Source organism: Perissodus microlepis, chromosome 10 (assembly GCF_051167445.1).
Source record: "Perissodus microlepis isolate ML-2025 ecotype Zambia chromosome 10, ASM5116744v1, whole genome shotgun sequence".
In the NCBI taxonomy this organism is placed as follows: Eukaryota; Metazoa; Chordata; class Actinopteri; order Cichliformes; family Cichlidae; genus Perissodus; species Perissodus microlepis.
In genome coordinates, this window is record NC_140470.1 from 31,183,214 (window position 1) to 31,210,145 (window position 26,932).

Consider the following 26,932-nt stretch of genomic DNA (forward strand, 5'->3'; position numbering starts at 1 on the left):
AGGCGGTCCCGCTCCGGGTCCAGCAGCCCCGGCCACGCCTCGCTGTCCAGTTTGGCGATCTGCACCTCGATGGTGGCGATCCTGGGAGAGGAAACGAAGGAAACTGTTTCAGCTTTTTCAACAGAAATCGTCGTTCCACCCGTGAACAAACGTTACACTTTAAATCACCTTTAAGCCCAGAATCAGGCAGATTATCAGGAGCAAACAGACTTTAAATACGCCGCGACGTCTCGCTAGTTTGATTATTTCTCACATTTTTGTGCTGAAGATCAGACTTTTGCCATCTCAGAGATTCTGAGGGGTTTCCTTCTAGTATCCACCTCCAGCCTCATCATTATCTAAGCTCTACATTTAAATCAGCTGACACGTGTGAGAGACAGACGGTTACCTTCTCTTGGCCTCCTCGTACTTCAGGCTCACACGAACCTTCTCGGCCAGTTTGTTGCTGCTGGTCATGAACTGAATGAAAACAAACGAAACAACACGATGGAGGTTAAAACTCAACGTTTTACTGACAACACTCATTGAAAACTGTGGACAGTGTGAGATTCTGACTGAAACCTTCCACTAATGTTACACAACAACAGCGTTCGACCATCTTGACACACCAAAGAAGAAGAAAATAATAAAGAAACTGGCTGTGGAGTTATAAGTATACTTGATTATATTTGACAATTAATTATGGCGAGCGGTCATAATCAACGAGTTCGTGCGCTGGACGAGCTCCGGCTCGGGGCTTACCTCGGCGGGGATGTCAGTCTGCGAGCTGGCGTCGGAGTAGAGCCGCGGGATGGACAGGTCGGAGTTTGCAAGCGAGGTGCTGCTGCCCCACAGCTCCTGCTGCGAGCCCGAGTCCAGCCGGAAGCCGTCCTTCAGCACCGCCAGTTTCTGCAGGAACACGAGACAAACAGAGAGGGCGCCGAAGGTCACAGCACGAACCGCAGCGAGGAAAGAGGCGCAGAATCACGACATCATCGCAGAACGCTTAGCTGCTTAACAGCCACCATCATCGTTATTATTACTATTATAAAACTTTAAAATCTGTGCATATATTAAGTGAATTACAATTTATATTTGTGACTTATTACATTATTTCAGTATAAAAATCACAGAAATAAGGCCATCGGATTCCACCTGCGTGAGGGGTGTCAGCCAAATGTTTGCGAGCCCGACATTCCTTTCAAATGCTCTGACCTTTGCCCTCGAGTCGTATTTGATCATCGAGGAACTGAAGCTGAGAATCATTAATGAACTGCAGCCTGTTTGCACAGAGCCACTCGGTGAAAGCCGCTCAGGGCAAAGGGCAGGCGTGAAGGAGCGACTCCTGAAAGTGAAAAAGGAGACGCTGCTTCTGTGTTTGCGGTGCAGCCGCCAAAGCCGCCGCGTTCCCTTTCATCTTTACGACCACGATGAAGTCTGCGGTTGGTTTTGAAGTGTGCTGAGGATTGCAGCTTATCCCTGCTTTTATATGGAGCAGAAAAATAACACTACATCTCCATCATTACAGTATTTACAGTCCCACAGTTTTATCTGCAGTTCCAGCTCCATTAACGCGTAAAACACAAATCTCCACATCGGATGTGCTTTAAATCAGCTTCTCTGCAGATCAGTTTAACCACCTCCCGAAGGCGTTGGACTGGATTCAGATGTGGGGACTGAGGAGGTCACTGATCTCCTGCACCGTCCTCCTGCAATCAGCCGTGAAGAGCCGAGAACAAACCAACACGACCGGACGACTGGGCGGGACTGAGGTATCCAACGAGTGCCAAGGAAAGCCAATGAAAGTGCCAGGTTACACAGAGCGGTTCAGGCGAGTGTGGCCTGTCAGTGGTATCACTTCCTTCATCCTCCAGGACCTGCATACTCTCCCCACATGAGGCCGAGCATTGTGGTGCAGCTGGAGGAACCCAGGACCCACTGCACCAGCGTGGGATCTCCATGGACCTGCCTCCCCAGACCTTCACTGATCCACCAAACCGGTCACGCTGAACGACGGTACAGGCAGCGCAACGTTCTGCAGACCCTCCCACGTCTGTCACATGTGCTCAGGGTGTGGCCTCTGCAGGGTCCAGGTCACCTCACGTTAACAGCAGCGAAAAGACATCAGTGTGAAACTGTCCCTGTGGGGTTTGTGTCATCATTGCCCCTCTGGTGCACCTGTTGTTAACGTCATTCAGGCCAAAGCAGCTGAACCTGATCAACACCCCCCTCTGATACTAACTGATCACATCAGACTTCGTGCAGTACTCCGATAAAACAGGGTTCCTTTAATATTTGTGTATATACTCATATTCAGAAATAAATGTGTGGTTGTTGACATGCAGATATACGATGTGAACACACAGGAACAGACAGCCTGACAGACGGAGCTGTCAGCTGCAGATGGTAGAGGGGGAGGAGGAGGGAGACGGACAGAAGGAGGAAGGCAGCAGATTATTTATTATTGAAGACACTTTCCTCCTCCTACCTCCGAAGCAATCTGCAGTCACAGCACACCTGACGGTTTCCATCTTTATGTGCGTCGCAGTGAATTTTTACAATGATGCACTTCAAATGCAGACGGACGGCAGACGCACACGTCTGCACCCTCAGCTCCGTAAATTACCACCGCATACGTTTTCAAGTCGTTGCATCAGAGCCCAAGAAACTACACATCAAACACTCGAAGTTGGTCTCAGTGCACACCTGTAAACAAACCCTCATCCTCTTCACGCAACTTTAATCCCCCTGCAGCCGTGGAGGAAATATGGACGAGTTAATACTGTAATGAAAGGACGTGGAGGAGCGAAGGGGTGCCGGGAGATACCGGCGTAGGTCGCCATGAGGCCGTCATTCATGCAAAACAGAGAGCTGCAAACTGAAGCTGTGGGAGAAGAAAAGCAGACTGAGCGGCCTTTAAACGGCTCGACACACATGACGGCCTGCAGGCTTTTTAAAAGTCACTTCAGCGTGAGTCACTGTGTACATAAGATACAGTACATGAAAACAAGATAACAGAAAGCCTGGAGCTGAACACAAGCTACACTTCAGCACTCGAAACCTCTTTAAAAATGCCTTAGATTAAAATTACGATCAACTTTTTGTGCAAACACTGATACCAGTTTAATATTAACAGCGAGGAAGAATGAAAGCTTTGTTCACGTTAACGATAATTAAACACGTCTGTTTGCTCCTCGAGCATTTCAGCAGCAGCTTTAACCACCGACTTCTCCTCGAGTCATTCCTCACCAAGCTTTCCATCTCTGTAATCCAGCCCGCCGTCTTCTTTTTACCTTCAGGTTCCTGCCGCCGTTATCACCCCGGTCCCGTGGTCACAGGTGGATCGTGGTCCAGATCTGGACGCAGGCGCCCATCTTTACGGGCCCAAGTTATTTTAATCTTTTGTCTTTATGTTGGTATACGTACAGACGAAACACAGACCGATGCTTTCTAACTGTGTCCATGTGATGCTGCTCGGCCAATCACATCAATTGTACAGAGTGAAAACAGAAAAACAGGAAGCAGCTGAGCTAGTTCACTGTAAATGCATCTGATGGAATGAATAAAACCTTAGAGGAGCCTCTCCTCATCGTGTAAACTACTAAAACAGTGTAAATGTATGTTCTTTGTTGTATTTGACAGCTCGACTGCACGCAGACACTGAATTCTTTAAGGCTGTTTTTCTCTAACCGGACCTCCTTACATCTTAGCTGGATCCCCTTCCTTTGGCCGAGCTGGGTCTAACCCTCGGACACTTGTATTTTTAATGCTTTACGTGAGCGCTGATGTTTCGTACCAGCCCGACGTTGCCTCGCGGTTTTAACGGCGTCAGTCTCTCCCACTCAAAACCTGTCGCGATGACGTAAACAGCTGCACCGCAGACGTTCAGACGTTCTCTTACAGAGTGACAAATGCCAATCACGTTACTGCGATACAGAATGACACCTGATCGTTTTTTTATCAATGCCTTTGACTGAACTCACACGGCGTCTGCCCCACGTCACTTTAAGACCATCGCCTCTGTCCTCGTCATCATGTGACACACGTGCACAGCTGTAATATGAACATACACGATGCTCCCAGCTCGTCTAAATTGAACTCAAACCTTTAACCAAGCCAAGCAAGGTCCTGCGTCCAAAAGTTCAGCTGCACATTAACGTCGAGTGCCCTCCTGTCGATGAACGAAAGGAGGAAGAAAGACGATCCAAACGCCGGCGTGAAGCACATAGAGTCAAGGTAGCTCTGTGGTTTTATTTTGAAAGGTCACGCTCTGCTGAAACATCCTCATAGCTGTTTTGTTCCTGAGCTTCTCTGACTTCACATTTGCTTCCACATCAAAGTCTGATGTTTTTAATGTTTTATTGGTCCAAACTGCTTCTTCACGCAGGTCGAGGTAGATTTATCATCTCTCCAGACATCCCAGAGTAACTGTTAAGTCTTAAATAAGCCATAAAATACACGTGAAGCCTGCTGAGAGTGTAGATGTGAGAAGTCCAGGCTTCCAACCCAGGTTTACCTGCATGAGCTCCTGCTTCTCCTTCTCCCCGGAGCTGATGGCGTCGCGGATGGAGCGCACCTCGCTGAGGATGGCCTGGGCCTCCTGCAGCCTGTAACCGGACGGGCTGTTGGACACCTTCTGGTCGATCCTGGAGGAGGAAGAGAAAGAGGAGGTCAGTTAGGATTCAGATTGAAAACCACGTGAGCAGATGTTTGTTCACTTAGCAGCGCTTTGATACGGGGACAGAGGAAGCTGCTCAGCGCGAGCACGTCACTCAGCAGTCTTCTCACCTTCGTGGTTTCCAGTAAAAACACGTCATTCAACATCTATCGGCTCTGACTTTTTACTCTTTGTGGCGGAGCGATACACATCGAGTGTAAATGTCAGGGACGAGGTTTGGATTCCACTCATGACTGTAAATCGAGCTCCGATGAACCGAGCTTTGATTTTTCCCCCAGTTTCGGGTACGTCGCGCCCCACAGGTGACCTCAAATGAGTCAGAACTGAGGAAGCCGACAGGGCCGCGTTCTGACATTAAATCGGAATAATTGTGTGAAGATACGGTCAGGATGTTCTCACAGGCATCGCAAGCTCAAACACATCCTTACTGCCCTGCAAAAAATACCATTTACTACGTCATAAATGTGCAACAGTCTTGTATAATTTAGATGGATTTATGAATCCAACGCCTTGTTTCAAATTAAAAGACTCTTCCTCGGATGTAAACAGCTCTACTGGTGAACTCATAACTGTCACTGGTATGAATGACTCACCAGTTTATCAGCCAACGTGTAATCAGCCTTTGACTGCATCAAACCCTCTGCAGGAAATGGTTTGCGGTTTAGGCGCAGGAGCGTCGACCTGGACAGACACGCACGCGCCTCCGGTGGCCGGTCTCTGAATCGCTCAGGGAGGCGGATGAGGTCCAAGCTTCGCCTCGCTGGGTTTTTATTTGTTTCTGTTTGTTTTTGCTGTGAAACAGCTGATGGGACAGATGTTTTCAGGACGTGAGTGAGTGTTTAATCCCTCCTCTAATCGGCCCACAGACCTTTCAAATATGATGGATGATTTATTCTATATTTTAATGAGAAATTAAAAATTAAATAAAAATAACACAACACGCTCAGTCGTGGTTGATATTTTAAAAACCGAGCAGTCAGTGGAACGTGTCAGTAATTCCAACTCTAACTACGACGAGGGTCGACTGTTTGTTCAGGTGAGACGCAGGATCCCTGTCACGGCTGCGAGTGCAGCTTGGCTGCGCTCGGAGGCGGCGGCAGCAGCCGTGTAAAGCCCGTCATCGGTAAGTCATGCATGCATCTGAACAACCGGCCCGTCCACATTCTTCAGAGAGGGAAGAGGGGAGGGAGGATCGGGCCGAGAGGGAGCGAGCGAGCGAGGGACAAAACAAGGTAGAGCAGGAATGAGGAAGCGAGCAGGGAGGGAGGCACTTGTCTGTAACAGGCCGAGGGGACGAGTAATCCTCTGAAATCCCTCTCAAACATGGACTCATGTTCACTGAAAGCAGCGCTTCAGATCTAAACGTGCACACACACACACACAGATATATAATTTATACAGGAGAGGAGTGTTTGCTGAAGTGGGAGGTGCCCTCTGGGTTTTTATGGTCGAGGGAGGTCCTGCTCCCGTTTGGGTAAACACGCCTGACACCTGTGACCTCAGGGACACGTTTGGCCTCAGACTCACGTCCGCACTGAAACCCGCCTTCACTGCAACTTTAAGGCCGATTCACGGTCACGAGCACGTTTGACCCCGAGTCCTGTCAGACGAGGGCGGGCAGCTCGTGAAAATCACTGCGTTTGGTAAGTAGTGTAGTATACAGTACATACACACCTCACATCCACACTCTACACATGCAACTCCTGCCAGTGAAAACACAGCAGACGTATCTGTCGACCAGTGACAGCGATAAATTAATCAGCTGTAATCTTTAGGCGCCAACAACACGTACTTCAATTTACTGAACAGCCATTTATCAATAAACTGAACACATGTATTCATATTAATCACTTCATTTATTTGGACTATTCTCCTTTCAGCTCAGTGTGAAGCTGAAACATCGATAAAGGTTTAAATTCATCTCTGTCTAATTTACAATCGCAGGCACATCTGCGAGGTTTCCCTCCATGTTAACAGATTATATTATAATCCTCTATGAGAGCAGGGATGTTGGGCACCTGTCACATCAGTCCTGCCACTTTATCTCAGCCGGTCTCTGTATTATGACAGACTGGATCAAAGAGCGGTCGCAGACCTGCTGCCGTCTGTAACATCCCAGACTTCATTGCATACAGTGAGCGTTTTCCTGAGTGTGCCTGAAGTGTTCAGAAGAAATCAAATCTTTTTCCTTCGTGCTAAAAAATGTGATTTCACGTCAAAACGATCCCAGTCCAGTGTTTTTCTCCTTTAATCATCCAGATTTGTGTGTAATGTTGATGTTTGATGGGACAGCCTGGTTGTTGAATTTGGGGGGATGCTTTACTGCATCTTTGGTTACAATACTTGCTTGGTTTTGATGCATTTATACGTTAGAGCTTGTGCAGGAGCTACAGGTGGATCTGAATCTGCTGCGAGGCCTCGTTTCCATTTTTCAGAGCGCGGTCCAATGAACGAAGCTAAACTCAAGTCCCGGGAAGCCTGCGTTTACTTTTGGGTTTACATTTTTCCCTCTTTTTCTGCTCGTAAACTTATCAGGAGCCGAGCATGTGGCTGCATTCCAGTCTGAGCCGGGGGGGGGATTGGCTGTCCGGACGCCGTCTGCGTAGCGAGTGGAGCGGGAGGGGAAAGTCGCGGAGGAATGCCGTCCGACAGCTCGCTCTTTAATCCTCCTGACACTCTCACTGTGCCGTGAGGGGCAAGACAAACAGACCCAACATTCCTGTTCGCACACAGAGGGAAAAAAGCCTCGGCCACTTTAAGTTCATATTCGGAGGGGTGGAAGCAGGTCAGAGAGGCGAGCGCTCCCGCTCACATCTGCATTGTTCCCGATAGAGTTTAACGATCAGAAGGAATGTGTGATATCAACCGAGGCGATAAGCGGCGGCTCATTTACACCACTTCAATCTCCACTTTCACATTTACAGTTAGAGACACACACACACACACACACACACACACACACACACACACACACACAGAGGGGCAAATTCCAAACATCGCTTCAGTGTGATGCAGATAACAGAGGAGAGCACGGCGACGATATCGGTCAGAATCTGACACGTTCATGATCATGTGACGTGTTTTTCTGATTCTCTCATTTATTTGTATTTATTTTTTTCAGTTTATTCGTTTTTATTGTTGCCTGTTTTGTTTTCTTGCCGTAGCTCGAGTGCTTCGAATGATAAAATTTTAATTTCAGACTCTTGAACTGTTATTGCTGCATAACAGTTTTTTTCCATCCATCGTGAAGCTTTTCCTCCCAGACCAGACGTTTGTGTTAGTGTTCGATTTTTGAATTTTCTGGAATAAAACACAGGCGGTGGTTTACTCTGGATGAGGAACAGGAAGAATGCGAACGATGATGATCTGGGATCTACAGTAAGCTGTGGTGAATGTAGAGTTGTTTTTATGATAACCTGGTATAATACTCAAAACTGCACCTCAAAAAAGAAAAAACCCTCCAGATTTCATCACACAGGAATATTAATCCTGTGTTTGTTTGTGCCCGAAACGTCAACAAGAACTCGAGAACGGCTTCGGTCACACAATCTGAAATCCTTCTTTTATTCCTCGTTCGGGACGTCACACCAGCTCTGAACAGCACAAACATGGCTGCGCTTGATTTTCAGCCACAGCATCAGTAAACTTCCTCTTTGGCTGACATGTCGATGCAAACCCAAAATGAAAAAGTGAAAACCTGCCCAACAAACTAATATCGAAACAGCTGAGTATTAATCTTTAGGACGTGGCTGCAGATTGTCTCGCCGGGTGGAATTAATCTACCTGTCTGCCCTTTAAACTGGGCTGTGAGACTGAGGGAAGGTCACACAAACACTTTCTATTCATGTCAGATTCTGACCGCCTCGCAAATTAAATAAGGAGCCGAAAAAGGTGAGGACCGAACCCCCCAGCCGGCTGCTCACGAGCACGCCTGTCAGCACTGCCCTTCAGCGAGGAGGACGGACTCGCTTTGCACCCCTCTGGACTCCAAAGCGAGGAGGACGGACTCGCTTTGCACCCCTCTGGACTCCAGCAAGGCAATCGAGGTAACGCAGCAGGACGGACGAAGACACGGGAAACTTCAAAACTCACTCTTTGAGCGTCTCGAAGCCTTGCTCTTTGTACAGCAGCTCCTGCTTCATACAGGCGAGGTCCCGCTTCAACTTGTTCACCTGAGAAGAGGCAGAGACAGGGTGAGGGTTAGAAACCAAACCTCCAGGACCAAAACGTCTTATTTACATCTTTAAAAGTGGCTCACAAATATGGAGTTTAATGCTTCAGAGCAGCTGAGCTCTGTATGTTGCTCTACAGGTGTTTAAACAAAACATTTTAGACAGTTTTTTCTACTCTCAGATCTGTATGATGTCACAGAGAGGGGCTCTCTCTTTATGGGGGCAACCAATCAGAAGAACGTTGGCTTAAAAGTAGTTGGAGTGAAGGCGACATGGTTTGTATCAAAGGGAGCCCAGTATCAGGCAAATAAGGATCATTCTGAACCGTGAGTCATGCAAAGCGGCTCTAAAAGAGTCCAAAACATCTCACGAGGAAAGAATGAGTTTGGTATGTGGTCGTGCTGCTTTGAACAAATTAAAATGCTGACTATGTGGGGGGGCGTGACCAGAGTTCGACTCAGGTGACTCTTCAAGTGCATAGTTGATCCACAGCCAGGAGGTGTGTGTGTGACGCTCTTTGTTTTTCCCCTTTCAAGATGAACAACAGCAGGGTTTACACCAGCCTAGAAGGCCAGAAAGCTCAACACCCCCACCCTGCAGCGAAGCGCCCGAGCAGCCCGCAGTGCCCGCCGGCCGTTAATGTGTAAACTGTTCACTAATCGAAGCAGGTGGGTCGTCCTCTGCTGTAGGTAAATGTGACTCCGTGCTCTCTCTCACCTTATTTTCCTAATGTTTGTTTACATGCCTGCAGGCTCAGCTAATGTTACGCCTCCTATTTGGACGGAGGTGGTCTTACCCGACTTTTGGCCGTGGCTATCTCGGCTTTGAGGATGTCCGGGTCGTATTTGCTGGAAGAGGACGATCTGGAATTCACTGTGGAAACAACGGGACATTAGACGTTAGAGAGGCTGTGATTTCAGCTTCAGGCTGAGGCCGAAGCATTTGGTACAGTCTCAGTGAGGAAACCTCTGCTGAATTAGTTTTTAACAGAAAAGCTGAAAACCCCCAAAAATTATAAATACAGAATTTATTTATTTTTTAAATGTGACAATGTACAGATTAATAAAAACGTTATTTTGCTCGTTTTACTTTTATTGAACTATATTTATTAAATATTTGTATTTTTATTCTGAATTTGAATGCATTTTTAATTTCAATTTTTTTATTTTTAAAAATATTTTCATTTTTTAATTTTTTATATCTTGATAAATATTTTTATTTTACTTTTTCCAATTTGTTTTTGTTTTTATGTTAACTTTATTGATATTTATAAATATTATATTTATTTGAAAATTTAAAAAAATTATTTTCTTTTTTCAAATTAAGGAATTGTTTTTACATTTTTCACTTAAAGTACATTTTATTATTTATTAATTCCCGATTTTTTTTATTTTTAATAGTTTCTTAATTATTTATTTTATCTTTCTATATTCTTTTTATTATTTTCTTGTACTGATGACTGTTTTTGACACTTTTCCCATGATCACTACATGTATGAATGTATGAATGCATGATTACTGCTGTCACTGTCACACTGTGTGATGCCAGCAGAATTAGGCGTTCTTCCTCCTGCTCTCACATCAGTGTCGTCTGCAGACATCAGTCACATCGCCCATCGCAAACACAAAGAGGTCAGAGCTGATCTCTCGTGTAAAATCAGACAGACGGAGGTTTTTGATTTCGGCCGTCACTCACAGCTCGTCTGCGACGTGGACTTGTCCCTCCACGCGTCGTTGAGCTGGCGGTACTCCTGCTGTGCCAGGCGGAGCCTCTGCTCCTTCACCTGGTAGATCTCCTTCTGGGCGCTGAGCGCGTCGCTGGCCACGGCCAGGTAGTCCCGCAGCATGGCCTCCTGCTCCCGCTGCCACTGGGCCCGCGGGTCCTCCAGCTGGGTGCTCTCTGGAGGAAAACACGATGAAGAGGAAACATGAGCAGGAGTTCAAAGGTTGGAAGAGGCACAAAGCTTAAAAACCTTTTTTAGCTTTCTTTTGATGCAACAGAGGAACTGATCACAGCTTCTTAATATACAACAGAACAGAAAAGACTGTTACGACAGTGTAATTCAGCAGTGTCCCATAAACCTGCCGGTCCTTTGCTTCATGAAGCTGAGCGGCCTCCAAGCCTGAGCGAGAGGCTGACTGGTGCCTTATCTCATTCACAGAGGAGGGAGAAACAGGATGATGAGGAGACTCACTGGTGTTGTGGTCGACATAGTACGCTCCGACGACGGGGTCGTACGCCTCCTCCCAGCCAACCGGCAGCTCGTCCCCGATGCAGTCGGCGAACGTCAGAGGCTTCGTCTGCCTGAGAAACAGAAAAACAGAGTCAGAGCACAGAAAGCTCTTCATCACTCCTCATCATCAGGGCTGCCACAGATCCGGATGCAAAGGAGGGCACTGACTCGCCTGTTTGCACGAGTTCTACGTGTTTTTGTGTTGCCCGCTCGATGTTTAAGATCGAGTCCATTAAAGCTGTTTATTTGGAAACGCGTCCAAATCAAACCCAAACATTCAAACCCTGCTGAATGAATCCACTCAAACACTGTTTTTATCCCCACTCGCTCTCTGTGTGAAAGCTTCTTCAGCAGCAGGAGGAGGAGGAGGGGGATAGGAGAAAGGCTGGGTGTGTAGGGGGGTGGTCCCTGTCGCTCATCACAATAGGAGGAAACCGACCCGCCACATTCCACAGGCGGTGGTGACGCATCGCCTGGAGGTTTCCGGGGCAACCTCTCGACCTTAAAGCGCCTTGGCTGACATTAAATATTAAAAATCCCACGTGGACTCATAACAAGCACGTTACCGTGTCATATTCTCCACTTCACAGTCCTGCTGTGCATGAACTGATCTCAGGACATCAACCAGAGGAAAGCTGGGACTTTTTTAATAAATGCCCACTGAAGACTCATTTTATTTTTTATATTACTCCTACACGACATCTTTAGAAAGCGATTTATAATTTAATTTTGAAATTATATTAACTATATGGAAATCGATGGAAATGAAGGATGCGCCTCCATCTGAGCTGTATTGGTATTTATAGCTTTGCCAGCTTGTCCCCTGCTCTCGGCCTCGCTGTGTGTGCACCTCCTCGCACACAGAGTGGAGCAGACTTGTCTTCAAAGTAAAAGCCGTGCTTTACTGCTGAAACGACACATTTCAAAAAGCCTCAACTTTTACTTTGAAGGTCTCCGTTTACAGTTTGCGTCACTCTTAGTTTCACAGCTGCTTCATCAGCGGTAACCTGCTAGTAAGCAAAGCACAGAGGTCTTTGTCTCAGTACGAGTACCTCTATGTGATCATGTTTCCTCCAGAAACCGCTCGCCAACCATTTTTGATCGTTGCCTCGCCAAATGGTTGCTAAGCGCTCACTGTGTGGCTTAAGTTTCTACTTCCCATGTCTGTGAGTCTGCAAGGGTCCGAGTGATGTAAATTTGACCATCAGACAGCGGGCACAGGGGTTTATATGGATGCCATGTGCCTGTTTTTGGTGGTCGCGCACACTCGTCCACAGGCAGAGTTCACAGAAGTACAACCGGAATGACCGAGTGTAATCAAGGCTGTAATGACGACTTCTAACTTAAGTGCAACAAAAGCTTCCAAACAAGTGTTTGGCACATAAGAGCTCGAGCGAGCGGGACAGAAGCCGAGAGTCAGCTGTGATTTTCAGTCACGTCGACACGCTCAAAAAGTAAAAGCTGCTGAGTGAAAAAACTCCACACTGTTCGTCCTTTTAATGCCAACTTCCTCCGTCCTGTTTCAGATCTCCTGCTGCTGACGTGAGCTGAACAGATCCACACCCGAGCCAGCTGGAGTCAGAACCCAAACACTGGATCGTGTCCATAGTTTCTGCTTCTTTGTACTAACAGTACTGATCTTTTTATATATAATTCACAATGTTCACCACATGTTTGGTGAATGGATAACTAAAAGTGAATAATTTCAAAACATAGAGTGAACTGAATATTAATCTGTTTTTTTATGGTTTATATTTTCAGAGATGTTGACATGTTAGCCACAACTTAAAGTGAGTTTGACCCTCGTGGCTCACGTCATCCAAATATGAGAAGCTGAAAATCCACATCCATAAATGACCCTGCCCTCGTTTTCCTCACTTTAAGGTTTCATTTTGTTTAGATACGGAAACTCAAACACATCATCCCAGTGTGCCAATTATCAGTCAACAAAAAGCCTGTGTGTGTGTGTGTGTGTGTGATAAAAGCATTTGGATGTGTCTGTGTGTTAAGCTTTGTCCAGACAAACACACAGATGTATGAAATCCGCCCTCGCTGATTCCGAGGCTTGTCGCTGGCGTTTCTTCTCAGTGTTCCTTCGTTATGTCGTGACTGCAGATAAACTCGGCTCACTGCTGACGGCAGAAACTGAACTGGGTCCTTTTTCAGCTGATGAATAATGAAAGGGGCCCGGAGAAGACCCCCTCAGCTCAGCTCTAAATTTAGCCGGGGAAGACGGAGAGGCTGCTGATCCCAGAGAGAGCCGGCTGTCCGGCCGGCCGGCAGCTCAGGTATCCCATTATTTGATTCCTCTCTCTCTTTCTGTTTCCTCCCACCGGCTAAATCCTATCCTGTGATCGTCGAGCCGAGGGGAGTCGCTAACATAGTCGCTCTCCGTCACAGTTTCCCCTCACAGCGGAGGACCAGCTGGCAGCGGCGGCAGCGGCGGCCTTCGTTTCACCGTCAGTCAATCAAATGGTGCTTGTAGTGCTTCTCGCATGCTTCACTGCATCAGCGCTCAAACCGCCTGCAACGGCCAAGGGAGCAGATCAAAAACAAGCCACAGTGAGCGTAAACAAGCGTGCCGATAATACCTCAACAATGAGACGTGTTCAGTCACGTGTGTTTGGACCATTAGTGTCCAAAATCAACAAAATCGAATTCCAGCACACTTTAAGAAGTCCTTACACGCCACAGCGTGAAGGTGAACACCTCGGGTACGTGTGTTCACATGTTTTTACTTTAGATGACAGGAAAATTTAAAAAAGGCAACTTTCTCCTGAGTGGGATCCCCAAGATGACCATATTTGGGATATCCTCTCTCTATGACATCATACAGATCCAAGAGTAGAAAAAAAAACTGTCTGAAGCGGAGTGTTTCGATCAGGGTCGCAGGGGCCTGGAGCTGGAAGAGGAAACCTGTTGTCACACAGCTCACCTGCAGGGCTGCCAGTCATCCATGTGGACTGACAGCAGGCTGCCTGTTAATCGGTCTGCATGCTGGTTTCTACTTCAGACCAGTCGAGCATTACTGAGCTAAACATCCATTTACAGGGCGCTTCTGAGCGTGGAAATCACGCAAGATTACACATTTAATGCACCGCTGCCATTAGAGAAGCAGTAAACTGTTATTTTCTTTGCACTTACAGATTTTAAAACTACATCCTGTGAGTTTGGGCGTAAGCGGCAGGATTCAGAGGGGATAATGCTGGAGTCGCCAGCCCCACCACAAAAAAAAAAAGTGTTAAATGCACCAATTACAGGACTTTTAGCGTCACATGAAAGGCTGCACATTTTTGAGCTCACACGAGACTCAAAGAAGAAGCATAAAAGTCATTCTGGTGACGTTCTGGTCAAAAATGAATTTGCAGTCTAACAAAAGTGGTTGAAAATCTGATACGAGTACGTACACCCCCCCACGCTCAGGTTTCACATACCAAGGTAAACACTGAGCCGAGCCTCGGCGCTCTGATGCAAACTGACAAAACGAGTGGCAGAGTGCAAACACACAGGGCGGCGAGCTGCATAGCTGAGCGGTGAGTCAGGCGGCGTGCAAATTCCTCAGGTTGAGTTATGAGGCTTCAAACCAGTTCATAGCTGCTCAAGGTCCAACTGTAAAACACCCTCACCACATCGCAGCCATAAAGCTCCACCGACAGATAACCGGTGGATTCATTACCGAGACGGCCTGCCCCGTGTCACCTACCTCATACCTGCGTTATCTGACCAATAACATTCCTTTGTTCTGATGACACACGTTCAGGGCCAGCAGCAGAGACCTGACGCGGCAGTCTGGACAGTTTATAAGCACTTTTCTCATTCTTTGAGTCTCGAGGTGTAAAACCTCCCGCTGAGAGCGAGGAAACCTTTGACTGTACAAGAAGAAGAGCGGATGATAAGTTTGAATTTGGACTTCACATCCCTATCATCCAAACCTGTACGCCGGCTAAAGCCGCAGACCTTGGGCTGTGGAGCCCGCGGCCCTCGATAGATGGGTTTCGCTTCCCAACAGATGACGCAGTTTTGTGAAAAATGCATTTTTGCTTTTAAAGCTCAGTGAAAACCCGTGTCGACCAGTTTACCGCCCCAGAAAAGCAGGTGCTGCGTTCAAACTTTGGGCACCTGCAGAAGACTCGAGGTCTGCATCGTCCAAACTCTGACCTCATCGTGTCCTTCAAGGTACTCAAACTGATTAAAAACCGTTTCTTTATAAAGGAAAGCAACGTAATTCAAAATGAATCAAATGACATCCAAACATTTTTCAGCGTGGTTTGAATCCACGAGGACAAAATGACACTGTGTTTTTAACCCCGTCAGACACTCAACATCCCGGGTACACTGAGCCGCTTTAACGTCACCCAACATCAGCTGCAGGTGTTTTTTCCTACATTAAAACAGCCATCTTTACAGAATCATTTATTATATTACAGTCACATTTTTAAGTTGACATTTTACCGTATTTTTAGCGTTTTACTTATTTATTCCATTTATTTGAGCTCTAAATGGAGTAAAACTAACGATCACTCAAAAAATTGATCCAATTGATTAATTTTGTCTTCAGAGTTATTCTCCTTTTAATTATTTCAACTTAATTAATTCTTCTCAAGCCACAGTTTTGTTATTAGTTGGATATATGTTGCATATATACGTGTATCTTGAACATCTGGCCATCAGAACATGTGGATTTTGACTGAATTTTCAGCTTTAATGATGACTAAAGACCTCGCACTGTTAAATGTTGAAAACCGAGATCAGAATCAGGATGAGTGTCCATGGATGAGGATGAGTTTTCTCGTGTGAATTTGTGTGTTTAGTCTGGGACGTGTTTGTTTATGTTAAAATAAAAATCTAAAACAGAAATCCTGGTTCTGTTTTTTTACTTGTTTTCTTCCTCTCGTTTCTTCCTTTCATTCGGGCTGAAGTTCTGCTTAAACTGCTGCATGCTGAGCGAGCTTTAGAGCCCAAGGCCACCATTAAAATGGGACTGCACAATTCACAAATAGCCTCGTTAATTAACAAAGAGCAGTTTTTATAGCTTCAGAATCAGGCCATAACAGCGCAGGAGGAAAGCACAGTGACAGAAAATAACAAATATTCCTGCACAGCTGCAGGTGGACTCCATATTCGAATACAGAGCATCAGCTAAGCTGCCGCTCTCACTTTAAATGCAGGACGAGTGTAAGAGATGCTCCGAGTGTGGAAATCAGACTCGCTGTCCGTCTTCATTCCTGACTACAATGGGAGGATTTACACATGACTGCAGCCTTCAATTCAAACCACCTCGTCCCCGAGTTTCCTTTACGAGAAACGATGCTGTAATCCAGAGCAAACATCGATGAGCGCATGAAGCGATACGGGAATGAGGAGGAAACCTGTTCGACGCTGCAGGAGTAAAAACAAACAGCGGCGAGGTCGTCCTTCCATTTGTGGATCAGCCTTTACGTTCACACGGTGCACATTTCTGCTGTCAGGCGAACGCACGTCTGACAGCGGGAAGCGTTCCACCTTCGTTTCCTCTCCGTGTGAAGAAGTCAAAACACGTCATCTTCCAGGTGTTTGAACTCATCACAACAAGCTACACCCAACACACAACCACATCCTGTTCCAAAGTTTCACCCCATGAAGCCACGCACGAACGCCGCGGGGCCCGAGGGCTCACGCTGGGTCTTTCCCAGAAGCATCAATCAGACACGTTAACCAAAATTAAGCCTTTAAAGCCGCCGCCAAGCTGAAAGTCCCTGAGCCACCGTTACCTACACATGTACACTCGGTACTCATTCAGAGGGTTTGCTTACATTTATTTACTTTTCCTCAAAACTGCTTTTGTATGTTCTCTAAATCTTCCAGGCTTTAAGCTTCTTTCTTTAACTCAAGTCATCCAAAGTTAATCATGAACAAGACGGAGGCAGGTGAAGGAGGAACTGGGTGACCTCCATCTAAAGAAGAAAGAGTGGGAAGCAGGGGTTTCTATTTCATAACTGCTGTAATTTTACAACATGAATAAAACCAACTCTTTAGATGAAGGAGGAGGAGGAGGAGGAGAAATGGCTCTGTGAAAGCTTTTCTTTCTGCACCAGTCCGACCAAAGTAAAACCCTCTCATGCTTTGCTGAATAATAAGTCATGAGAGTCGCTGGTTACGCATTAAAACCAGCACGGAGCGGCGGTTAGATCCCGGTTTACAGTTTGCAGGGCCTCACGCTGCACTTTGACCCCGTGCACCTTGGCAGGCAGTGAAAGGGATTTCAGATGAATCGGGCCTTTTGGTTGGCGGCTCTGCGAGCGCTCGGCCCCTCACGTTGTGTGTTTCAGGAATGCGCCTGTGTTGTTTTTTGTGGGTTTTTTTAAATTCAGGACTTTTGTTTTCTTCTTTCTGCACTTTTAAGACTGTCGAGTGTAAAACAACCAGAGGAGAAATTCTCCGTTCCACCTTAAAACACACCAGCGACTGTGTGTTTGTTATCTCACCAGCAGCCCGAATAAGTGGAGGCCGACAACCGACGGTACGCTGACACCTGCAACAAATTCTCACTTCCTCTGCTGATTGCAGCTCATCTTGTTTTAATAAAAAACAGAAAAACCTGAAGATTTAAAAAAAAATGTAAAAAATTCCCAGCTGGTAACTTCGATCGCCTCCCGGCAGTTATTTTATAGACCGTGAGCTGACTTTGCCCTGTGTGATCAGTCTGGTTTTGTTCAGATTGTTGTTGGGGGGGTTTTCGCATAACTGATCAAAAAGACATGAAAGTGTCACCAGATCAATGTTTCTCACACTCGGATCTCTCTGGGAATCTACCAGAAGCCGTCGGGCAGCTACACCGCCCGTGAATAAAGACCTGGATGGGAAGCTTGACATCTGCAGAGATCCAGCTACAGGACAGGCAGCTAACTGTGGTTGCCTCCACCAAGGAAAAGCTTTGAATGAACTCTGATGAGACTCTGTAGGGGTGTCGACTGTTAACAGTCCATTAACACTAATACATGCACGAGATCTTCATGGTCAACTTCAGGATTTGTTGGTGGAAAAATGGACAAAAAGCCTGATAACATAGAAACTATGATTCTTCCAGGTGTTCTGTGTCATGTCACATTTGACCTCCGACCTCCCCTAGAAGGTCACTATATTGATCTGCAAGTCAAAGTGATAACAATGCTACATAGAAAATTAAAGTTTTGTTTTTTTACTGCCATTTCTTGATTTCTTGTTCTGCTAACATGAAGGCATGAAGTGATTCATGGGGATTCTAAATTATCACCTCATGTTGGACCTCTGACCTCTTCTTCAAGCTCAAATAAGGTCAAACTTCCATAAAATACCATGTCACATTTGACCTCTGACCTCACTTTTATATTTCCCATCTGGCTTTCCTTCAAGTTGACCTCATTGTGTTTTAGAGAAAGTAAGAGAAAGACAGTGAGCTGTTTAGTTAGTGAATAAACTGTAGTATAATAATAATAATATATCAGAAGTAGGGCTGGGCCATCTCATGCCGTTCACGGTAACACCGGTATAATGTTGGGCAACGATAAGAAAATGAAATATCGCGATAGAATTTGGGTAAAATGCGCATGTGCAGTGCCTTTGTTTTCATACGCACATGGCGGAAAAAGCATGGCGGCGACGGAGAATGAGAAGAGCGAAAGCGGATTGTTGAATGAAACTGATGAACCAGTTTGTAAAAATGCTGCAACTTCAGTGGTGTGGAACTGGTTCAGCTTTCGTCCGTCAGATACACAACAAAGCACTATTTTTGGTAGCGCTTGCTAGCGGGCCGTCGTTATTACCGTGTTTTTTGGAAAATACGGCACACTTAAAATCAATGCTTTGATTTTTCTGAAAATCGGCAGTGCCCCTTATAATCCCGTGTGCCTTATGCATGAACTCTGGTTGTGTTTACTGACCTCAAAACGATTTTATGTACACGGCGCTCGAAAATCTGTCAAATGTTTCAGTACGACTTTGCTAAGCTACGAAGCCGCACCGCTTGATGGATTGTCGGAGCATTACGGCTATCGTAGGCGGAGCCTCGCGGAGTGATACGTACTGTGCTTCAACATAATATTACCGTATTGTGTGTGTATAACCTCTTTTTAAGTGTTGTGGATATTATACATGGTTATGCTGAGGACATGTCGGCCAGTTTCCACTGGAAATGCCTTTTGGTTAAACTGTCAGCAAGGAATTTGCATTTGCACTGTTAAATTTTTATATAACTTTAATGCACTTAAAACAGCTGCTTGTTTAAGTGAAAATACATTGATGGGGTTTTTTTGCACTAATAAAGTTGTGGAGTTGTAAAGTATTTTGTCTAGTGTCAATTATATCGTCAGTTATATCGTTATCGCAAATTTTCAAATGTACATCGTGATAAATATTTCTGGTCATATCGGCCTGCTCTAATCACAAGCTCAAGGTTCTTCATGTCCAGTTATTTAAAACTCCATGTTTGTGTAATCAAAGTAAACATCTGTCACGCTGCCCTTCTCTGATTTTTACTGCACTACAAACTTCTGAAAGTTCATTTAAAAAGAACAAAGAAAACAAAGTGAATGTGTAAAAAAATACAGCGCTGTTCCCTTCAAAGCAAACGCCGCCCACAGAGCGAGAGGGTTGGTGGCGGTTTGCGCTCTCAGAGTGCTTCTTGTTTATTAGCTGTTATTTATTAGGCCGGTATGCGATTGGTTTGGCTTGTCTGTCTGGTTATTTACGTGCAGGACGTCTAAAGATTGCCAGAAAATGTTTTCAAACTGTTTTATTTACCAGGGTTTTTACTGAAACATAGCAGACATTCCTGGAATATCACATGCTTGGAAATTGTGGGAAAAATGTGAAGATTTCTGTTAAATGTGGTGAAACAGACTTCTGACGAATCAGGAACCATGCAGAGTCAGCCCCCTCACGCCAGAGGCATTTTCTGAGTCCATTTACTTACAGGAAACTTTATCAGAGGTTTGGAATTATTCTGGGAGTCAAATGTTCTTGATGAAGAAAAACAGGCAGACGTTCAAAGATGGAATCATCCTCATTTTAATCTGACAGCTGGAAGCACGACCACTTCTCAGACACAACGTGGTCAAATAAACTCAAAACGGAGCTCAGCAGCAGTCAGAATACTCTTACTGATGATGGCCGCTGCCTCCTGTGTCTTCTGCTTTCTTGTAGTTCTAACTGGAAAATGTAGGAATCGGGAGTCGCACGCAGCAACCAAAGTAAACCAAACACACTGGGGGGAAAGAATCCAGGTTCTGTCACCCGGAAAAGAAAAAAAAAATAACCCTTGAGATTTCCAGACATTAGGCATTAAACGGATTTGGTGTCAAAGTCTGAGGGGTCTTAAGTGACTGGTAAGACTGAAAAGCCCTGTATAAACCCACCCTCCCCTCTGCGCTGTGGTGATCTGAACATGCGAGTCGCTGTCACGCTCGCCTCTTTAAGCCTATTACACTAACGATTTCTACGAGAGAGGAGAAAAGAACAGGTAACACACCTCCACGCCTGACAGCAGGAATGTAAATGAGCAAACAAGAAAGCACCTCTGGCATCCTGAGCTTTGAGATACCCAAGGTTTTATGACAGGTTAACAAACTGAAGGAGGCTTTCTGCTCTGTGACACACTCAGCTCGAGGTTCCATCCTCAGATTATTCCCGAGAGAAGGAATGATTCATCACGCAGAGGTAAACAGGTATTTGGAGTGAGTTATTTGGAGGAACCTCACTGGACTGGCTGTTCATTACTGACCCGTTTAATCATTAGCGATATCAAAAATCATCTACTACAAACACAAAATGACAAACCATCCAGAAGCCAAAAATAATAACGTTGCTAAAAAGTTATTTAAGAGCAGTCTAGGTGGTCTGATTAAACATTAATAAATGAACATGTTCAGGCTGCCAAGAGCTCAAAATACTTCACTAGCTTCCAGCTGCCTCACTGCAGCAATAAAAGCATGATTACAGGGTAAAAATGAACTTTTCCCATACTTATTAAAGTATATATATATATATGTACATAAAATGCATTCACTCTAATTTACAGATAATAATTCATGCAGGTGATTGGCTTTCACTGCAATTAATTAATTACTGTGCACACCTGTGAGGCTGATTCATCAGGTAGCCATCACCTTCTGTTTCACCCACCTTGACTCCAGCAGCCACCCATTTCATTCACGCCTCAGTCGCACCAGCTGGAGACTACCCGGCAACCACCGGTTGCTAGGGAATAACAAGTATTCCACCATCCAGCTGTGAGTGGATGCTGTGAAACTGACTGGTCAGTGTTTCCCTGGTAACCAGCAGTTGCTAGGGAAAAATAAAGTATTCCCGACCAGTTGGCGAGTAGTTTTGGGAGGTTGTACGCAATTGCTTGGTGGTTAGTTGGTGAGTGTTTCCAAATGAGTGGGTGTCCTCCAAGCAAACTGCAGGTGATCAAAGCAACCTGTGAGGAACCAAAGCAATCCCAAGGAGGATTTTGGTGCAGCACCCTCTTTGCCACTAATTTAAAACCAGGCACCAACCAGCAACCACTCTCCAACCAATCAGAGGTTTGCCAGTGGCAGTCTTTAGCCGTTGGCCAGCCACTGGGCAACTCTTTTATTGGAAGGTTCATACCAACTCTCCTCCATCACCTGCTACCACTGATTTTACTATGATGTCTTATCAAATAACTTAATAAACAAATAAACCTGCCAGAAAACTGGGAACAAGGTCCCTAAAATCAGGCATTACTGGGATTAGTGTGACTGGCTTTTAGCTGCGACAGCTCCCTAAATAAAAAAGCCTCTTCAGCAGGTTTAAATATTGCACATTAAATCCATATCAAGGTACTTCAGTGCAAACATGGTGTGGAACTCTGTGTTGACTTCATGAACAGACAACGATGTTTGGGCTAAAAGGCTCACATCTCCTCGTTTACCGCATGAATGGAGCCTTTAACACATCATGTATTTATCACATGTATGTGCTTTGACTATCTGCCAGAGGTCAAAGGTCGACGGCACCTGTCCTCGCGCAGTCCTACCTGTCTCTGGGGTCGATCCAGCTCGTGCACTGGTTAATGTGGTCAATGTAGTAAACTTTGCCATCAAAGTCTCTGGCTTCCTCCCAACCGTCAGGTAGTGGCAACTCCTTCCTCGGCATGTCAGGCGAGTCTCCATGTAATGAACTCCTCTCTACTCAGAATCATCGCGAAGAGATACCATCATCATCATCACCATCACAGTCAGACTCTACATCTGCAGTTAGTCCCCGAATTCAGAGTCTGGCTGGATTAGGCCATGGTAACAATCCATAATAATCCTCAGATTAACAATCAGACCCTGAACAGGAGGAGGAGGAAGGGGGTAAAACAAACTGTTTCATCAGGCTGCACTTGTGCAACAATTCATCCCGGTTTGAGAGCCTCAAAGTATCCGTAACGTAAACACAGCTGCTGGAGGAGTGTCCAGGACGGTCTGGAGTTTCCCAGGTCCGCGGGCAAACTTTGAGGCGGCCTGGAAGAACTTTTTCGGGATGATTATCCACGCTCCGCCGAACACGGACGGGGTCCTGCTGCCGCCGGTGGTACTGCTGCTCGGGTTTAACGGAAACACACGGGTAGCCCCGTAGAAACCTCCAGATTAACAAAGCGCAGACTTAGAAAAGGGTGGAGCAGCAGCCAAAAACGTCCTCGCGTTCCCTTATAACACCCCCAAACCCGCAGAGCTGGGGCTCGGCTCCTCTCCGTGCCTACAGGCCACCATGTTTAGCCGCAGTAACCGACGCTAACCTCCAGCCTGCGGGACAGCGAACAGTCCGCCCGCCGCTTGGAGAAAGGAGAAAAGTACCGAGAGAATTCACAGCCGTTAAAATCCGCTAAATAGCCGAAGAACTTCTCTGTTATCCCGTAAAAATCCTCCGGTGAAAGCTGGGCAGAGGGAGGCTGCAGCAGTGGCAGCGGCGGCGGTAAAGTCTTCTTCGGTCCCGATGACTTCGCTCGAACCGATCAAGCTAACGGTAGCCACTCGACCCGACTTCCGATTTCAAAATAAAATATTTGTTGACAAACTCCAGGACACAAAATAAGACTTCCGGGCAAAACAATTTCCGAAAAATACTTTTACTGATACCATGAGAAAAAATATTGTTTTATAGCAGCAGGAAGAAGAATAAAATATACAGGGGTCTATGAATAACACAACATAGGCCTATAGTGAAGGTAAAAATTAAATGTAAATACTTTTGGTTATTGTATTGAAATATCACTAAAATTAAAAAAATCTATGTTAAAAAAGAGAATGTTGCAGTGAACTATAGCTAAACGTTAGTTTAAAAAAAAGTTACAACTAAAACAATCAAAACTAGGTGTGAGTTAAGTTAGTAACAAACAAGATTAAAATTCACTAAGAATAAACACTTGGAACTTACAATAAAACCTACAGTAAAATAGAAATGCACACGCGCTGTGTTTTTATTCAAACAGCTGTTCCGATTTTGCAAAATCTTGCTCCTGACAAACAACTTTCATGATTAAAAATAATGATCAAAAATCCACCTGAAACTAGCAAATCTACTCTGTAAAGTGAATCAAAGTGAAGTATTTTGAAAGCAAAAACTTCAAAAGCAAAAATTTCAAATCTCAGTAACTCAATTTTCATTAAATAATTTTTATTTTTATGGAAGCATTGCTGTTCTACCTTAATTTAATATTTAAAAATAGCAAATTATGCATTTATGCATATTCTATAGTTTGTGGTATAATTTTATTTATGATTTAAACTTTTATTCTACTACAACAGTAAGAATCCATTCAAAATTTTGAAAAAAGTCCTTATCTTAACATATGTCATTTTACATTTTTTTATTATATGGATATTTATGGATTATTATTTATTATTACCATATAAATAGTAACAATAATTATTATTATTATTGGTAAATTTTAAACGTTATATTTTGTCTGTTTTGTACTTTTTAAATTTTTTTATTGTTTGGTCTAAAAATTTAAATCAAACAAATAAACAAAACAAAAACACCCAGATAAACCTCCACATTTACAACTTTTATTATTTTTATTGACAGAAAGTTTCATTGTAGGCTGTGAGTTATGGTGATACTTAAAGTTTTGTTCAGTTTTGTGGCTCATACATTAATGTTTTATTCATAAAGCCTGGTTTAAATGTTATTCACTTATTTGTTAGCAGTTAAACCTCCTAACCTGCCCAAACTTTCAAGCCCACAGCGCCCCCTGGAGGACAATATTCCGCAGTGCTGAACAGGTTGGGAGAAATGATGGTTATCATCACCTGCAGGTTCTTCCATTGTGCAGATATTTCTTCAAACAAGAATCCAACATCAAGAATAAAGAGTGAAACTACTTCATAGTGCAGATGTTACGGGCATGGCTGCATTAGGCTTAGGCTACTGAGGGTTTCTCATGATGCACTGGGTGCATCTTCCTCACTCACTGTGTTTTTATACACCTCTTATTTATTCATCAGTTATAATTAATTTCTGGCTCTCTTCCAAAGCATCTCTTTATCCTGTCTCCCTCCCCTCACTTCAACCAGTCGCAGCAGATGGCCCCGCCCCTCCCTGAGCCTGGTTCCACCCGAGGTTTCTTCCTGTTAAAGGGAGTTTTTCCTTCCCACTGTCACCAAAGCGTGTGCTCAGTGTTTATCTCGCGGCCTTGTTTCTGTTTTTCCTTCACAGGGATTCAAGTGAAACTGAAGGACGCAGTGATGAGCTCACAGCCTGGTTTTTAACCTTGTGTATGAAGATTTCTCTGAATCTTAACGACTTTATGTACTATGAATGAATTATGCACAGTCTTCCACGGAGAGCTGAAACCCTCCCTATATTTATCTGTAAAAACTGTGCGAAGCTCTTCTTCAGAATCAGAATCAGAATACTTTATTGATCCCTGGGGGAAATTATTTTTTGTTACAGTGCTCCATTATAAACCAACATTAAGACAAGACAGACAATACGCTAACTAAGAATAGTACAATATATACATATATATACATACATAAGTCACTCATAAATAAATAGCTGGAAAAGAAACGTGTAGTCCATGTCCAATCATGCTTTTAATTCACCTCAACAGTTATTTTAATTTTTGTTTGTTTTGTTTTTTTTAGCATAAAACAACTTCAACAACAGTTTTCTATTGCTCAGCAGTTGCTGGCATTAAATTCATAATGATCATCATGTGACATGTTTTGTTTTTTTGTTTTTGTTTTTTTTGGGGGGGGGGGGGGAGGGGAGACTATGTCCAATCAAAACGTGTATTAATTATTTTGCATATCAATGTTTTGTGTTTTAATTTTTGCAAACAGAGCTTCAGTTCAGTACGCAACTTTTTGAATATTTATATAGCAGCAATCTTTGCACAGCAATATCAATACCTGCTGTGGTTGACAGTGAAACCCAAACATCCTAACATTTTACAATTCTGTTGCCTTCGAGCGCTGTAGGAAAAACTCCACATTAGCTCCCACTGCACTAAACTGGTCGTCTAAATCACTAGAATTGTCACGGCTGCGCTGGCAGCCCATGGAGATGAGGGACAGGAGGACCCAAATGCAGGACTCTTCAATGCAAGCAGTGCGTTTATTTACAGTGACGTAAATAATACACAACAATAAATCCCTGTGGACCCCAGACTCCCGTGCCGTGTCTTCCTCCCAGTGTCCATGCACCCGGTGCCCATGCACCCGGTGCTTGCTGCCCCCTCATTTCCAGGCTCCTCCTTGGAAATAACTGTGGCAGGCTTACACTTACTGATATGTTGAAACCACTGACAGGTAGTCACATAATGATCCAGCATCAGCGAGAGCTCCACCACACTCCTAAGTAGCTCCTCCGACGAGGCTTGATCAGCTGCAGGTGTGTGTGATCATTTCCTCAGGTGTGGCCAGCCACCTGGCAGGGACACACCCACCAGGCCTGAAAGTGCCTGTAACCCAGCCTATCAGCTACAGCCACACACACACGCACACACCTGCCTATACACCCAATGTGGAACACAGAACTGCAGCACAGTGCAGCTAAAAAACACACATATAATGACAATAATAATAATGAGAGTCCACACTGCTCAAGGACCCTGAGTCCCTCAGACCCAGGTCCGTGACAAGAATGAGCAGATATGACCCAGAACTAATGTCCTATCACCTGTTACCCATTATTGTTATTATTATTTTTATTGTTATTATTGTTGTTGTTATTGTTATTGTTATCACAGATTTGACTGTGTTTGATGGATTTTACTGTCATAAACTGTGATGAGGTAAAAGTGGAATATTCTCAGTCTGCTGTCATACATTACAGTTTGTACATACAAAAACTCTTTACAGGAGAATCTACACAGGAGCCAAAACCCAGTGAGTAAAAATAAGCTTTAAGAGCAGTTTTAAAAGATCCAGTGAGGGAGCAGATCTGGCTGTGAGGGGAATCCTGTTCCATAGTTTGGGGGTGAAAACATCCCTCTGAGTGGAAGTAGTAAGAAGCCAGACCATGAAGGTGTTTGTAGATAAACAGGAGGATACTAAAGCTCATTCTGAATTCTCCATGAGGAGCCCAGCAACCAAACTGGAGACAGGACAGAGTGGACCGACTGGGCCAGCATAAAGGGAAGTGCAGTAGTCCAAACATGAGGAAATGAGGGGATGAATGAGAATGTTGTGATCAGTCACAGAAAGAAAAGGCGTCATTTTTAATGCAGAGCATGGATGGAAGAAGCACCGAGTTCATCTGCTTGTCAAACTTAAAGCAAGAGTCAAATATCACAGCAACATTTTGACAAAGGTGGACAAACTGCCAAGCAGATCAGGGAAACTGGAACTGGGAGAGCAAAAGAAGACAATGTGTGACCTCTGACCTTTCTGATGT

The 26,932-nt window shown here is 44.8% G+C and overlaps 1 protein-coding gene across 1 annotated transcript in view; it reads right to left on the reverse strand.

The window, feature by feature from the left end:
* The window catches only part of wwc1 (WW and C2 domain containing 1), a 38,557-nt gene extending 15,505 nt beyond the window's left edge, over positions 1-23,052 (reverse strand). Inside the window, exons 1-9 of the mRNA XM_084940975.1 lie at positions 22,080-23,052; positions 11,024-11,133; positions 10,525-10,728; positions 9,626-9,702; positions 8,750-8,829; positions 4,496-4,625; positions 742-888; positions 389-459; positions 1-81 (exon numbers count right to left, since the gene is read on the reverse strand). The exon at positions 1-81 is cut by the window's left edge and continues 165 nt beyond it. Of these exons, the coding sequence (XP_084797101.1) occupies positions 1-81; positions 389-459; positions 742-888; positions 4,496-4,625; positions 8,750-8,829; positions 9,626-9,702; positions 10,525-10,728; positions 11,024-11,133; positions 22,080-22,198 (1,019 nt within the window). The 5' untranslated portion in view covers positions 22,199-23,052. The remainder of the gene's footprint in view (positions 82-388; positions 460-741; positions 889-4,495; positions 4,626-8,749; positions 8,830-9,625; positions 9,703-10,524; positions 10,729-11,023; positions 11,134-22,079) is intronic.
* Positions 23,053-26,932: the final 3,880 nt, after the last annotated feature.